The sequence below is a fragment of the Anser cygnoides genome, chromosome 4, assembly GCF_040182565.1.
Source record: "Anser cygnoides isolate HZ-2024a breed goose chromosome 4, Taihu_goose_T2T_genome, whole genome shotgun sequence".
NCBI classification, from domain to species: Eukaryota; Metazoa; Chordata; class Aves; order Anseriformes; family Anatidae; genus Anser; species Anser cygnoides.
Genome location: NC_089876.1, coordinates 36,632,784 through 36,648,377, shown reverse-complemented (window position 1 = coordinate 36,648,377; position 15,594 = coordinate 36,632,784). Strand labels below are relative to the sequence as shown.

At 41.1% G+C, this 15,594-nt stretch overlaps 1 protein-coding gene across 5 annotated transcripts in view; it reads right to left on the bottom strand.

The window, feature by feature from the left end:
* LARP1B (La ribonucleoprotein 1B) overlaps positions 1 to 13,991 on the bottom strand; it is a 40,714-nt gene extending 26,723 nt beyond the window's left edge. For 2 of the 5 annotated variants that reach the window (XM_066995978.1, XM_066995979.1), the window contains exons 1-5: positions 13,268 to 13,769; positions 5,772 to 5,833; positions 4,629 to 4,688; positions 1,590 to 1,758; positions 55 to 198 (exon numbers count right to left, since the gene is read on the bottom strand). In XM_066995978.1, coding sequence (XP_066852079.1) covers positions 55 to 198; positions 1,590 to 1,758; positions 4,629 to 4,688; positions 5,772 to 5,833; positions 13,268 to 13,532 — 700 coding nt within the window. In that variant the 5' untranslated portion in view covers positions 13,533 to 13,769. Of the gene's footprint in view, positions 1 to 54; positions 199 to 1,589; positions 1,759 to 4,628; positions 4,689 to 5,771; positions 5,834 to 13,267 lie in introns of all 5 variants that reach the window. The other 3 variants (XM_066995982.1, XM_066995981.1, XM_066995980.1) reach the window with 3 other exon arrangements.
* Positions 13,992 to 15,594: the final 1,603 nt, after the last annotated feature.

Below are 15,594 nucleotides of genomic sequence, written 5' to 3'. Positions count from 1 at the left end.
AATGTGTCTCATTCCTTCATTTGCTACAAACCAAAACGATTGAAAACTACTTACTTCTTGTCTCATTCCGTCTGTTGTTATGAGGTATTAACTTGTTTGTTTCCAGCTGAGATCTTGAGCTACTTCGAGAGCCTGGTCTTTCTTGACTATCTGACCTTACATCATCCAAGTGAAGTGGCAGCCATTTCTGCTTGTTACCTTGAGAAGTTAATACTTTAGTCTTAGTTACAGTACTGATTAAAGTTTCAGGTCCTGTTCCAGATCCTATATAATTCTTCTTGTAAAACTATTAATAACAGTTAATTTCAATGTTTAAGAATTAGGAAAAGCAGCTTAGCATTGTATTTTTAGGACATAATGACTAAAAATAATAGATGCAGTAAACAACTTCTCAAACTGAAAGGTAAACTTACTTTAAGTGAAGAAAATAAAAGCGAGTTTATATTTTATTAACGAACTTTTAGTTGTAAGCTCCATTACCAAGAATTTACAGCTGCAAGTACGACTAAGGATCAAATACACATACAGTAAATTCATGACTGTATAATTTCACAATTTGCATATGAAACATAAGGTAAAAATTAGCGTATCAGGTTAAGCACTGAAATAAAGATTTCAATCACCAACTGTAAAAATTTTCCTGAGAATTTAGCTGTGGCTCAGTATTTTTACATCAAGATATTCAGATTAAATTCATGAATAGGCATCAAAAATGATTAGCAAAACCATATTTTTTTGAAGGTTGGCCTAAAATATCCACTAACCATTTACTTAGTGATAATATTTGCTGTTCTACACTTGATTGGTATCATGGCTTCATATCTTTGTAGCCAGGAAACATAAGCAAACACATAACATGCATAATCCACACTGGGGAAAAACACAGTTTGTACTCGTGGAATGCTTTGCTTTAAATTTTCACTTAGACTGAAATATTAAAAGCACTAAAGCAGTTTTTTTTAAATATATACTTAGCAAGATTAACAAATCTAATCAAAAAAGGTATTTAGGATCTGAAGATATTCCAGCAGGGAATCAAGAAATAAAGCATCTGATGGCAGAAATATCAAACAACTACTTCAGTTCTGTCCTTGGCCCACTCAAGTTTACTGACCAAGACAAACTGAGGTTTGCTTCTTATTTCTCATGTAGCAGATTGGATCAAGAGGAAATGACTAACCTGGTTTAATTCTCCAGCAATCTTTTCTAATAGCAAAATATGAAAATTAAAATAAGATATGCATGTATGTATATGCATACATACACATGTATGAAGTTATGACACAGTTCTATCTACTCAGTAGATAAAGATATGAGACACCATAATGGAATGAGAACATGGTATTCTGGAGATTCTCTGTCAAAGCTTCTCACATCTGTAAGAGATGAGCTGAACCCAGAATTCCTACTTAACTAAACAGAACACTCCAAAACCTGAGAAAGCAGGCTTGTTTTAAGCTTCCTAACACATAACAATATAACCTGTTATCACCTGGAAAATGAAAAACAAAGTTTCAAGTCATTAAACTAGAATTAATGTAACTGTATCAAGGATGAATTATTGCTTTACATGTAGCACCCAGACCAACCTTTTTTCCTTTGATTATTAGTTTGACTTTCATCTTCGCTGATGTTATCTCCTGGACCATCTGGCTTTGCTTCCAGGTTGTCCTTGGTTCCATTATTGCCTTTTTGATCAGATTTCTCCTCTTTTTCTTTTCTGTTTGTTGGCTTCTTGTTGTGACTTACAGTCTTACACTGCAAAAGACACTGGTAATTATTTCTGACAGTACAGCTGCCAATAGCAAAACATATAAGTTTCCTTTACGTATTGAAATTCCTTTACTATTAGCTGTTCCCAATATCTTCAGGAGGGTGAGTTTTAAGAACTGTGTTGTTTTGTAAAGTCTCATTTTACATAGCTGTATTTTCTGCTAGTCTGGCAAGACTATAAACAAAAATTTAGATGGATATAAGTATTGTTTTGGTTTTTAAACTGAAGATGTAAAATTGTGGAGTGCACAACAATCATGTTTCAATGCCTCAAAACTGACATTCATCCTATATGAAAGAAATACTACTTTACTAGTACCTACTGTTCAGACTGATTAGCTTTAAAAAGCTGCTCTTACAGAATACTGAATGTATTGCCTATGTGACCTTCTGATTTACCAATCCCAACAGCATGCCAAGTGTCCATGTAAACTATAAGGAGCCATGGTTCTTAGAATCATAGAATCATTCAGGTTGGAAAAGACCTCTGAGATCATCTAGTCCAACCCCTGACTTAGTACTAAAGTCCACCACTAATCCATGCTAAGTTCTATATCTACGTGTTTCTTGAAGACCTCCAGGGATGGTGACTCAACCACTTTATAGTTGCCACTGGGCAACCTATTCCAATGCTACGCAATCCTTCCAGTAAAAAAAAAAAAAAAAAACAAACAAACTTCTAATATCCAACCTAAGCTTCTTAAGTCTGTTGATTATGTTTCATTAAATCAAAACATAAACCAAAGACCAGAGGACGCGGAAGTGTATGACTATTTTTTTTTCTCCACATCAGAATACGCCATTTACTGGGACCTGTTTGCCTCTGAGTAGTGCCAGCATACTGCAGATCATCACTTCTTGGAAATCCCATAGAATAGCAGATTTCAAAGAAGGGAAAACAAACAGCCTTTCAGCAAATATTGTAAAATTTCATTTGGAGTGGACATGATATCTGCCTGCAAAATTAAACTTCACAAATGTTTTTGCCAAACAAAAAGAATTCTCCTATGTTGTGGAGACTGCTTTGAACTTTCTGGAATACATGTAGTAGATACTGTGGTACTATCCCATATCCCGCAATTAATTTGACTACTAAACCTTCCCTTAGACAAATCAACTGAGATTAAGTACAAAATAAATGTTACTTAGTTTAACAGACAGTACATGAATTTCTGTGATTAAATTCTCACACATCCAAGTCAGCAAAAGGTTAATTAACATCTATGCAATACAATATAGACCATCTGCTAAAGCAAAAAATCATTAAAAATACTCTTAAAGCAGACTATTTCAGAAAACATCAAATAAGTATATTCTTTGGCAACGCTATTAATATATTGATCTCAGTCTCTCTGATTAGTACTGTGCAGATGTCATTAATCATATCCAAATTTTACACAACCAAGTAGACGTTAAAGCACTGTGGTATTACGGACAGCATGAAAGACATGTTTTTCTACATCACCAAATTAAATATCTCCCCATACCGCAAAAAAAAAAAAAAAAAAAAACAACAAGAAAACAGATGCTAAAATAACCATATTCTAGATTTGGTCATAAATCCACATTAGCATTTAAAAATATTATTAAAAGGATATAAAATGTAATCCTTTCAATGCTACTCAATCTGTCAGAGCTAGGCTTGGTAGACCCTCTCCTTCTGTGAGGATCGGAATATTACCAGTAGAGAATGTAATGTATCCCTTATGATACTGTTAAATGTATCACCCGCTGTCTTCTTGTGAGCAGTGGCAGTTAAAATATCTCAACAACTGGCAGGAATATTGGTGATGGAAGAGCTTACAAATACTAAAGAAAAGTCAAATTGAGGCTCTTAAACAAATCCTAAACCTCCATGGGGTGTATACACACTACAATATTTTAACTGGCATTTCAGTAACTGAATGACCATTAATTTATTTGCATATAATCTATTCAGATTTTAAAGATTCATCTAACAATTTCAAAGATCTTCTCTGAGATCCTGTAGAACAAGATATGAGAAGCAGCAAATTCTACCGAGAAGAAAATGTACTGTTGTGACAAATCTACAGACATCTAGAATTCTGACCTGCAACGTGAAAGGCCTTGTTAGACACCTGAGGATGTTTTCTTGCTGATATAACAACAAGGTGTAACTTACTCAGCTGGAGGAGAGGGAAGATGTTAGATACTAAGCCCACAGGAGAAATGAACAAATCTTCTGGTTTCCCTCACCAAGAGAACAGTAGAAGCATCACAAGGATGATGCTAGAACTAAAGCAAAGATCAAAATGGTACCACATAGCTTGGAATAATCTATACTTCATTGTTTCAATAATACAGCATAAAAGAGATCTGAGATATGTTATACACTTACCACTTGAGATAAAAGTAAAAATTTGATGGAATTGATGCTAAGAACAGTCAACAGGAAAATATATCCTTACTCCATCCCCACTCCTCTGATAATTCCTAAGGCAACTTTGCACAAAGCATGCCAGGCACAAGGGAACACACCATCTACACAGTCCCAAAGATTACATACAGGCCCTCTTTCTCATCTGTTCATAAACTTCCAAAAGAGTGGAAAATCGAAACAGAAGCTTGAAAACGGTGGAGTAAATACGGCACATTTTTATTTACATGTCCACCCACACCAGTTAAGCTAAAACGCATGTGTGTGTGCATGAGCTTGTGAAGGGTTCAGAAATTCTCATACCAATACAGAGAGTTAAGCACAGACCAGAATTATTGACAACATTTCTGCTGAAGCCTGAGAACACCCAAAGCACATTCTGGGGGAAACCATATTAATCACAGCAGCCAACGTGATTTTTAATAAAACAATAATGGAGATAACAAAGAATACTTACTTCATTATTTGCTATTTCACTTGGTGTTGGCCAGTTTGTGATATCACCAAAGTCACCAGTCTGCAAAGACAATACACAGGTTATACTACTTCTTCAATTTAGTCCTTTTTAACACATGGAAGATGTCTGTCATAACTCAGATGGCAAGACTATACCTTTGAACAAAATTGCCAGAAAGAGCAATTCTTAAAAAAAATGAGAAATACAGCAGAAAACAAGCAGCTTTTTAAAACAGAATATGATCAACTGTAGAAACAACCAATCATAGGAGTTACATTCAAATCATGGTACAACACATCTTACCTATCTTGTACTAACAACTGTCTAACAAATGCCTTCATTAAGGATGCATTAAGTGGGCATGGCCAAATACAGATGATGAGCAAGCAAAACTTTCTACATTCTATTATTAAAACAAACTAACAGAGATTAAGACTTAAGTACACAGAAAACAACATTCAGATTAAATGTTGTCTTATACATACCTCCCTACACAATTTAAAGGCATCTACCACTTTAAAAGCTTTTTAGCTTTTGGAAGACCTTTGAGCACTGTGTTTTCACAACCTAAAAAAGTCTAACTGTACCACATTTTAGAAACTTATTTTTTCAGTAAAAGGGTTCAATGTCTCCCGTTATAATGAATTTGTAACAGACCATAAAGCATGCTCATCACTAACATAATACGCAGGTAAGATTTCTGATACCAACCTATCATCTCTTGTGCTCAAGTGGTGTTGTTTCACTGAAGTTGCTTCCATTTTATATAATCCCATCACTACTTTTTCCTAAAACAAGACTGTCTTTCCGTATCCCCTTGAATACGTACCACTTCAGCTTTCCTTCTAATTTTAAATTTCCTGTCCTTTTCTGACTTTTCTGTCTTCAAAATTAACCAAGGCAGAACATAACACGGTTGTAACTTCAAAACACCTTGCTTTTTTTTTTTTTTTTTTTGGAATAATAGCCATTTATCACAGTGAATATTTACAACCAGAAATACTTCTCTGAAATGATTTCATTTTCCTACCATATTATCAGCAGAGCTAAATGTCAGTTAAGATAAACAGATTAGATTAACTGGGACTTCTAACACAATCAGTCCAATAACTCAAAGCTAACGTTCTTCTGCCAAATACAAACCTTGCTGTATTTCCTTGTCCTGGGTTTCACTGCCTTTATAACTTTAGTGGAATTTTCTAGTTCTGAAAAGGAAGAAAAATATTTTCAGGTGAAGAATTAGGTTGCACTTAAAAGCATGCAGTATATACCTTAACAACTTTCAGCTACCTAGTATGCTACGCGGACTTCTCTTTTTTTTTTTTCTTGGTGGTCTTGGTATTGAAGCCAATGATCATTCACGAACATAATTGTTGCAAGAATGTTTCCATAAAATAATAGTACATGACATTGAAAAACTCACAAGTGTAACTAATCCTGAAAAACAGGTGTATATAATATAGCGTAACACAGTATTTAAGCCTTTCTTCAGCTATAATGCCAAGATTATCTCAAAATGCTGTTATTTTAACCTAAGTATTAGCAAAGAAAATGAGGCCCAAAACATAAAAAAATACCCTACTAGAAGGCAGACTTAGAACACGATTCATTTATGAAATCTACCATTATGTGAGGATGAAAAAAAAACTAGAAATAATTACGTATTGACAAATTCCTAGTGATTTCCGTTTATTAACAAATGGACAAATGCTAAAGAATTTAGCCATATTGCTCATGATCAAGTCAAAGCAATGGAAAACATTAAAAGGAAGGATGGTAAAAAAAAAAAAACACTATAAAAAAATACATTAAGGATAATACATTTTAATGCTCAGATTCCACAAGCTACAAGAATGGTTTATGACAAATACAAGCAATTGCAACAAAGTTTATGCTTGAACATTTTCAGAACCTTCCTGAGCCAAGACCTAAACTTTTAATAGTGAGTCTCCTCCTGAACAGAGCTGCCTTTAATTCAACCTGTAGTATCTACCAGGATTTAACCTAATGCTTGCTAAGAACTCTCTCACACACATATCAACGTTACTGGGCCTAATTAGCTAGGACCAGTGAGTTACATTTGCAAAAAAAAATGTCTCTTTAAACTCACTACATCCCTTAATGCATGTGCGATTTTCCCTTCTGTATGCAAATCCAATTTTCTTATTTTTCTACCCATTTAATTATGTTCTAACTTTTGTTGGGAATGCAGGGAAAAAACGGTAACTATTCTCAGGTAACTTTTCTTGGGAGATTAATTCAGACAGATGAAACCACCGTTCAGTTTCTCCCGCTATAGTTCTGTTCTTACTAGGCACATTTTCCAATAGAGAAGTGGTTACATCCTTTCCTTGAAAAGTCTTATTCAGTCTTTTACCGAAAGCCAAGCTTGAAACACTAAGCATGACTGAAATCGCTAGGGGATTATTATTTCATAGGAGGATAACATCACCTCCTTAACCCTTATCTCTCTCGCATCCAGTGACTTCACTAATCTTCCTTATCGCAGCTTCACACTGGGAACCCCACCCTTGTGCCCCACGGTGACTCTGAAAACTCGCTCAGTCCTCTTCCTGGAATATGCCGTGGGTGCTATAAGCACAAGTTCACATCTGCTCCATGCGGCACTCTCAACTCTGTTACTACAGCTAGGTACAACCCACCTGAATTCAGCATATCGCAGCACCCTGATCAGTGGGCGAGTTTTGCCCCATTGGTCACGAGCAGCTTCCCCACACCAAACGGGCACCTAAAGATTTTCTTTTTAAAACAGAGACAAAACAATTCCCCCACATGCTTCTTCCGTGTTACCAGTCTCAACTGACTTTAGATCGAGAGCTTCCAGTTTTCTATACACACAGTGACTGTATCATCCTAATTCTAACTTATCACTCAAGAGTAAACTAAGTACCACTATAAAATAAGGCAAAACAGTTGTAGTCATGGAGCATCGAGAAAATTTCTTTCTCTAGCTGTTCGATTACCTTCCTGAAGCCCTTTTTCCATCTCGCAGCAGTTTTACTTAAATTGCTACCGAAGGACTGCTCTGCCAGAACTTCTACTCCCTGTGTCACCAGGGTGTAGCAAGGAATTAAAAAAGACAACTCAACATCAGTGCGCTATCTTAGTCAGGAGATATTATTCCAGACAGCAGCAGAGGCTATCTGAACCAAGCAGAATGAGACCCAACTTGTTTTTCAGTAATCTCTCTTATCTAAGTCAAGGATGTAGTAACCTAAGACTTACAAGATGCGTTTGCACACTCAGTGAAAATAAAATTACTATGAGGCAACGACACCGTCAGGCTGACGGTGCCCTTTCCGAGTGGTGATCCCGCCACACGCCGTACTTCCCTAACAAGCAACCCCTCAAAGTTTCTGGCCTTCCGTAAGAGTCATGTTCAAATCCAAGATTAACTGACCTTTCCTGACTGGCTTTCTGGCACTTGTCACGTGGGAGTTGGATTTTACTGCAAAGCACGAAAGGGGAGATAAGGGGTCTGAGGGAAGGAGGGTGAGAGTAAAAGAATAAAACACCACATCGTTTAAAGGTTTCCCCCCCGATCAAGTCTGTTATGCTGTTATGAAAGAGACTACAGCCACTGTGCAGGCAAAACTTACTCGAGTGCACTTAAATAAAAGCTCCATGCCTAACATTAGCCCGGCCTTCGGTTTCAGCATCACATAGCAGTGCTGAATAGGAGAAACAGGATCTTCAGCTTATTGCCACAGCACAATCCAACAAACCCCTGTAAATAAACTATTTCACTCGCTGTTAGCTCCAGCCTAACTGTATTTAAATGGTTTATTCGGTCATAGGAGACAAGGTAACCAGCTCAGTAAGAGCAAGCTGTGTTGATGAAAGGATTCAGCTGTCTTCAACTACTTCACTTGCTAGGTTTTAGCTGAACTTTGAAGGGGTGGGGGGAAAAGAAAAAAAAAATCAAGGATGAGCAAGTTTAATTGCTCGTGATCACTCTTCAATCACTGAACTCCAGTGAAGATGCCATCCACGCGAAAACCGAAATCACCTTTCAAAGCCATTTTCATAGTGGTTCTTCCAAGTCTCTTAATACACCACACCCTAACACAAGATATTTTTTGCAAATAGACATGGATATGCAAACATGCCAACTGCAGTACTTCAGTTATTATGCAGCTATTAAAAATGAAAGATAAATCTTGGAACCACCAAAAAGGCAGCAATCCTCAAGCGGCAGAAACGGGAAGGTGGGACTGGATGCGGTGCAGAGATAGAGAAGCAAAGTTTGCACATAAAGATGCATCACCAAAGTCCCGCCAAGCACATGACAAATTACATTTTCAGTAATACTACTTCAGAGTACACTATTCAATACTTCATTTCAAAACGGATGTTTTCAAGTTCTGGAAATAACCAGTCAGATTTATTTTTTTTTTCTGACAGGAGAACAGGAGAGATACTGCCAACTTCTTCTGAAAGCGATGCCTCCTATAAAAAAAGGCACAACACATCCCAATTTTGATACAAACGTGTTTTATGTTGTCATGATTTCTAGACAACTTTCAAGTGTTATTTTTACTTAGCACGTGCATTCTCCTCAGCAAAGGAACAACCTATCATAAACACCAGAAGAGCTTCAGGAGGCGGCTGAGGGGGTGCAATCAAGTAGCAGAATAGCTCTTCAAAATTTCAGTGGAACTTGTTTGTTGAACTTGTAGAACATTTTCCACCCAGTTGTATTCCGGTTTTAGACAAGGTAGCTATGCTTCAATCTGTTATTTTAACAAACAAATGTAACAGTCTTGCAAATATGACAAAACAATCCCTTAGAGCACATGACAGTTTAATTCTAGAGCATGGATTTATGACCTCAGATTCTGAGAAATTAAAAAAAAAAAGTAACCTATGCTAACATCCTTTCCTACAAGAGTTAACTTCCTTGCACAATTTGAACAACTAACCAAGGTAGTGAACTATTTCAGCAGCAGGCTTCCACATGTTTATACTAAGAAACAATCAGTTTTCCAATGGAACAAGCACTGAACAATCAATAGGAAAAAAAGTCCCCAACACATGACAGATTAATCATTACATTCTTTATTTTTCTTGTGCTTCGCTTCTAATCCTATTTTGTTCTTAGCTTCTTCATAGAAAGCTGCAACCTGTGGCTCAATTTCTACAAAAGGTTTTGTGGTCAAAAAGGAGCACGTGCTAGAGCACAGCAAGCCAGGGTCGCGTCTGGGACTCTGGGCAGCAAGATGCATTTCTCTCTCCTAACAGATTTCCAGTTCAGAAACCAGAAAATCTTCCACACAAATTTCCATATTCTGTGTTCTGTACACTGCTATAGGTCTGTAAAAACAGACAGCCCATTTGGAAAGAGAACGCCTTTAATCCCTTCAGGCTTGGGCTTGCAGTCAAAGTTGTGCCTTTTGACAATTTTTAAAATAATAAAAAAGTTACTATACAAACACACAGTGAATTCCTGACAACTACTGATGTGCCTGCATTAGATACACCAAAAATTTGATAAGCAGATCATTTACTCATCTACTAATCAAAATTCTAAGCTCGTTATTCCTAATAATACAGTACACCTCCACTAAACTGTGCTTTTACAACCTGTTTATTAATAGAGTAAAGCAAATCCAGTTACTCAATAGCACCACACTGAACTTCTGGTACCAAAATCCCAGCCAGATAAAGGGTGCTCTCTGATGTCCCGAAATCGATGCAGTGAAGAACGACAAACTGTAAGAGCCGGAACACGCAGTTACTTTGACTGACTGCATCAGAGCACACTGGGAACCACATCTACTTTCACTGCTTAAAACCACAGGTATGTATTTTGCTTCATGAAATACTTTCATAAGTTTCACGACCCATTTTTGAATAATTGTCTAATGCCTCATTAAAGGCCAACATCAGTTACACAAATCACATGAAGGCTAGAGAACTTGTCCTTTGGGGTCCAGATTACAAAGAAAGGGCAGCATTTCATCAAAGAGGTGGAAGAACTTTTGAGTAAAATTATTTCACCAACTCCATGCCGGCCATGCATGAAGGAAAGGTAACTGACTTCTGCCAAAGGCCAGCTCTGAGGGCTGGCTGAGGTAAAACAAGACTCAAAGGGAAGACGAGGAATAATTCTGGGTTGTTACAGGGCTTTGGTAGGGACAGATCTCCTTGGCTCCATTTAAAACAAAACTTATCTTGTTACCTTGTAAAAAAAATGATTATCTACAAGATTACACAGGACTCCTTCCTCGCATCCGTTCCTCTCCTCATTGTCGAGTTTCAACTTGAAGAAGTGAAGACTCAGAGAAATATACGAACCTCAGCATACAGGGGAAGGTGGGGAAGGAAGGCAGGCTGCAAGAGCTGCCTTTAATCATCCAACAGCTGCTGCTGAAGCTAGCTGCCTGTGTTCAGGGTCCCCAGGATAAGACAGAAGCCTATTAATTTCACTAGCAATTTCATACTGCTACAAGTCTTTCTCCGTGAATTAAATGGAGACTGGTAGAAGCAGCTGTATAATTCTGAAATTATTCCATTTAGGAGTTTAATAAAGGGCTTATCCCAAAACACAGAACCGTGTCAACAAACTCACCATAAAAAAAAAATCAAGTATGTTTACACGAGGTGTTTGGTTTGCTGTGATGTTATCAAAACTTACTTACATAGCCGAGACCAAAAAATAAAAGGTGGTAGTAACAATGCTTGGACAGAACACTTTCAGTGAGGAAGGATTTTAAGCTTTTACCAATACTTTTTACTTTCAGGTGACTTTAGCAGCTGGTGTCACAAGGAAGAGGCAGCTCTGCCCTGGTACAGGTGGCTGTCGCAGCGCATCAGCAGTCCGGAGGGGACTGACTGGAAGCGACCTTCCCAGGAGCGCAGCTATCACCGAGCACGCTGTGCTTGCATGTGTCAGGAAAGTTGCAACAAATTAAGCCAAGATCAACAAGTCGAACAGGATTCGGTCGCTACTTTGATGTGAGATTCTTTCCCATTTTATTACCCCCTTTATGGACAGTTTTACATTCCACCCCAGTAGTATGTCTGCTCATCTACTTATTATTTCACATGACTAATTTCCATACTACTATGCTCATAAGGGCCTAACGCGACTGATTTTGCTCTGCCAACGTGCAATTAGTTGCTTGAAAATACATCTCCTGCTGGAGGTGGAGGCACGTGGTCACTCCTGCCCTCCAACAGCCAGGACAGATCGGCTGCTTCATCTCCCCTGAGGAGCGAGCAGTGGCTGAACCAAAATGTACAGCTCCATATGTCTTTTTCACTGATGCCATTACCGGCACCTTTACAACCAACAGCCACTCCTAAATTTGCTAAATTATACACTTGCCACTGAAAAAGGTATTCCAGTGCAACTGCTCAATTAGGTGTTAATTTCAAAAACAGCAAGCACAACTTTTGTACACTTGAAAAATAATTAAAGCTCTGTGAAAATACGCATATAATGTACACAGCATATAAACTCACTGCTGCTCCCTTCTTCAATAATTATTTTTGTGTTTTGTCTTAAATTGGGTAGTAAACTCTGCAGAAAAAGCAGCATCTTCAGCTGAGGCCTGAGCAGGACCACAAGGTGTTAATATAACAAAAAAAAGCTTCTGGTGTATTATTATTGTTACTGCCCCAGCAACCCAAAGGAGTGACAAGTTCTCTTTCATGTATGGACAAGACTGCAAGCTGCTGCCCAGCAAGCTGGATTGTAGAAGCTACGCGTAAGTCGGTATTTATGAGCGCGTCAGTACACACAAACAAAACAGTCAAGATGATAAAGATGACTGTACGTGTTGCCAAAAGGTTTGATCTTCAGCTAAATAAAGAACCTGTGGTCTGGAGAACCCTTTTGTCTGCTTGCATGATCGGCATACTTGAAACCATAAAAGGCTATACTTCTCTTTGTGAAGGAAGCACACGGTTAATTTAAGGATAAAAGCGACTGTCGGAACACAGGAAGGTTTGTCAGGTGCCTTCAGGAGCAAGTGCAGAGACCGAGATTCTCGGGAAACACATGCTGAAGTATGGGTTTTGAGGTTGCTGGCTTGCTTCTAGCCAAGAACAATACTCCAAGAAGTTGCTAACTTCGAGGAACGCTGCAGTGGCCTAAGCACAGAGCCCGGCAATTTCAAGTCAGGTCTGAGATCTGCCTGCTTAGTCAATACGGAGCCTCTCAAGCAGCTTTACCTTACATGTGGCGGTGATTAAAGGCCACCAGAAAATTGCACCCTGGCTACCCTCACCCCACCTCGCTCCACATAAGCGGTTTGAATCCGCAGCGCGAGCAAAGTCACTACATGCGCTGCCACGCCGAGCCTTCGCAACCCACACCGCGTGAAAAGCAAAACCCAGCGGCGGACCGAAGAGAGGGGCTGCACAACAGAGAAAGAACGCACGCACAGAGCACAAAACCAAGGCGCACAAGCCAAGGAAGCCGGCGGGACTCCGCAAAGCTCCCACGCGCCAGCGAAGCCGCACGGGGCCGCCGCTCGGCAGCTGCCCGTTGCCCGCCCCGCGGCCTGCGGCAACCGCTCCCGCCCGGCCCGGCCCGGCCCGGCCCGGCGAGCAGCAGCCGGGGGAGGCGAGCAGGGCCCCGGGGCCGCCCCGCCGCTCGGAGGGCGCCGCACCTGGGTCCCGCAGGCCGGCGGTCTCGGCCGCGTCCGTGTCCCCGCCGTCCCGCGCCGCCCTGCGCCTCGTCCACGCGTTCTCCTTGGGCGCCGGGGCTTCCACCGCCGCCCGCCGCCGCCTCTCGTCCGCCTCGGGCTCGGGCTGCCGCCAGTCGCCGCTCTGCTCCGCGGCCTCCCCGCGCTCGCCCTCCGCGGGGCCGGGCCGGCTCCGGGCGCCCCAGCCGCGGCGCTGGGCGGGCGCGGCGGAGACGTGCGCGGCGGCCATGCCCTGCCCGGCCCGGCTGCGGGGGGCGGCCCGCGGGGGAAGGCTCCGGGGCAGCCGCGGGGAAGCCGAGGCGGGGGAGCCTGCCACTGCCCGCCCCTGGCCGCCGCCCCGCTCCGCCTCCGTGCTGGGATCCCCCGCCCTGCCCGGCCCGGCCCGGCCCTGCCCGCCCCGCTCCCTCGGCCCCGCTCCGCTCCGCGCACGGGGCGACGGCCCCCCGCCGCCGGCACCAGCGGGGCACCAGCGGGCGGGCGGGCCGAGCGCTGCCGGCCCCACCGCGGGGGGGACACGGGAGGAAGGGGCGGGGCGCCGTGACCTCACAGCGGCCGTTGCCCCCCCCCAGCTCAGAGTAACGCGCAGCGCGCCCCGGCCCGGCCCGGCCCCGCAAGGGGCTGAGGCGGCAGAGCGCGGCCGGGGCACCGCCGCCTCAAACCTCCCCCAGAGCGCTGCCAGCAGCGCCGCAGTCAACTAAGTACGTTCCTAAAGGCACTTCTGTGACACCAGCCGGGTAGTTTGCAAAGTAGTGTCTCTAAAAACACCCGGGGTTTGGTGTCGGCAAACTCGATTCGATTTTGGTTGGGGCAGCGTTAGTCGCTGCTTTAACGACACTGGATAGAGTTTAGACAACCCACAATAAATAATGCACGTTTCTGTAACTGAAGCTCAAAATACCGGTAATAAGGGAGATCCTTCCATAAACAGAAAAAAAAATTACAACTGCTTCTAAGCACTTCTTGTACAACAGGTGATGAAAAATTACTCTTTCTTCATTTTTTATTTTACACCAAGAAAAAAGGTAGCATGACTAAGATTAAAGCAAGTTTTCGAACTCTTAGAAGCATTCTTCTCCACAACTAAGAACTGCATTTATTCAGGTGCAATAAATGCACGAGTTGAGGACACACCATGAGCATGTCACAGTGACAATTTATTTGAAGCAAAGGCAAGAATTCTTAATGAAGTTTTGCTCAGGAAAAAGGAAGGGCACTATCTACACCCACCTACACCTACACTCCTGAAAACAGGCGTTATCAGTCATGTTACTCGCTCAAAACACTTTCCCCATCTTTTATTTGGTGCCCCAAACTCCGAGGTTATGCAGAGGCAATGAAGACTGTTGTTAGAGCGGTGTGAACACGCAGAGGCCCTACCTAGGCAGTGGCGAGAAGGGCATTAACCATCCTGGTTTTTTTTCCTCACACAAGGGCTAGAAGAGAAGGCAGCAGAACTGTAGGCCAAGCCAGGACTTCAGGAACACCCCGACACCGCAGTACAGGGATCTGAAAAGACCAGGGAAAAGGCAAGAAAGTGATTCAGAATTAACTATATGAGTAAAGGCAGCCAGTAACATGGTGGCTTGACAGGAGTTTGCAAGTACTTGTTTTGCTAACTCTGTGGTAAAAGAGGACTTACTGTATACTTAATTGTATGTAAGTATACAAAAGTCTGTAAAGAACCTCTCAAGTTGCCTAAGACTCACCCCTAACTCTTTGTCTAGTTGTTACCATCCCTCTTGTTACTTTTTAGCACTCTAAGTCAGACTTCCTTGCCAAAATCCAGGGCAGTTTTTCCTTGAAGAGCACACTATTTCAAATATTTCTTCTTTGAAAGAGAGGCTCATTTACCCTGCACAAAACCAAGAATACCAATTTCATGCTTTAAAGGCTATGCTTTCTGTCACGTAGAAGCATCGGAGCACTTCAGCAAACACTGCAAATTACAGAGTTGCATAACATTATAGCATAATATAACAGCGTTTTACTCATGTAACACTTGTGCATGAGGAATTACATACCCACGGACTATCCAAACCTTCTTTCAATACTGTATAACTTATCATTACAGCCAAGCTGACACAGAACCTGACACTTTAAGATAAAGAAACTTCCCTGCCCAACCAACTGTAATTACGATCGACACTAAAAAAAAGTGACACACGACAGAAACAATTAAAACTACACATGAAAAATATTTACTGCCTCAAAGTGTTAACAGCTACCAAGCAAAAATATCAGTTCAAAGATCATTACTATAATAAAACTATTTAAACAGTATCTATATGCAT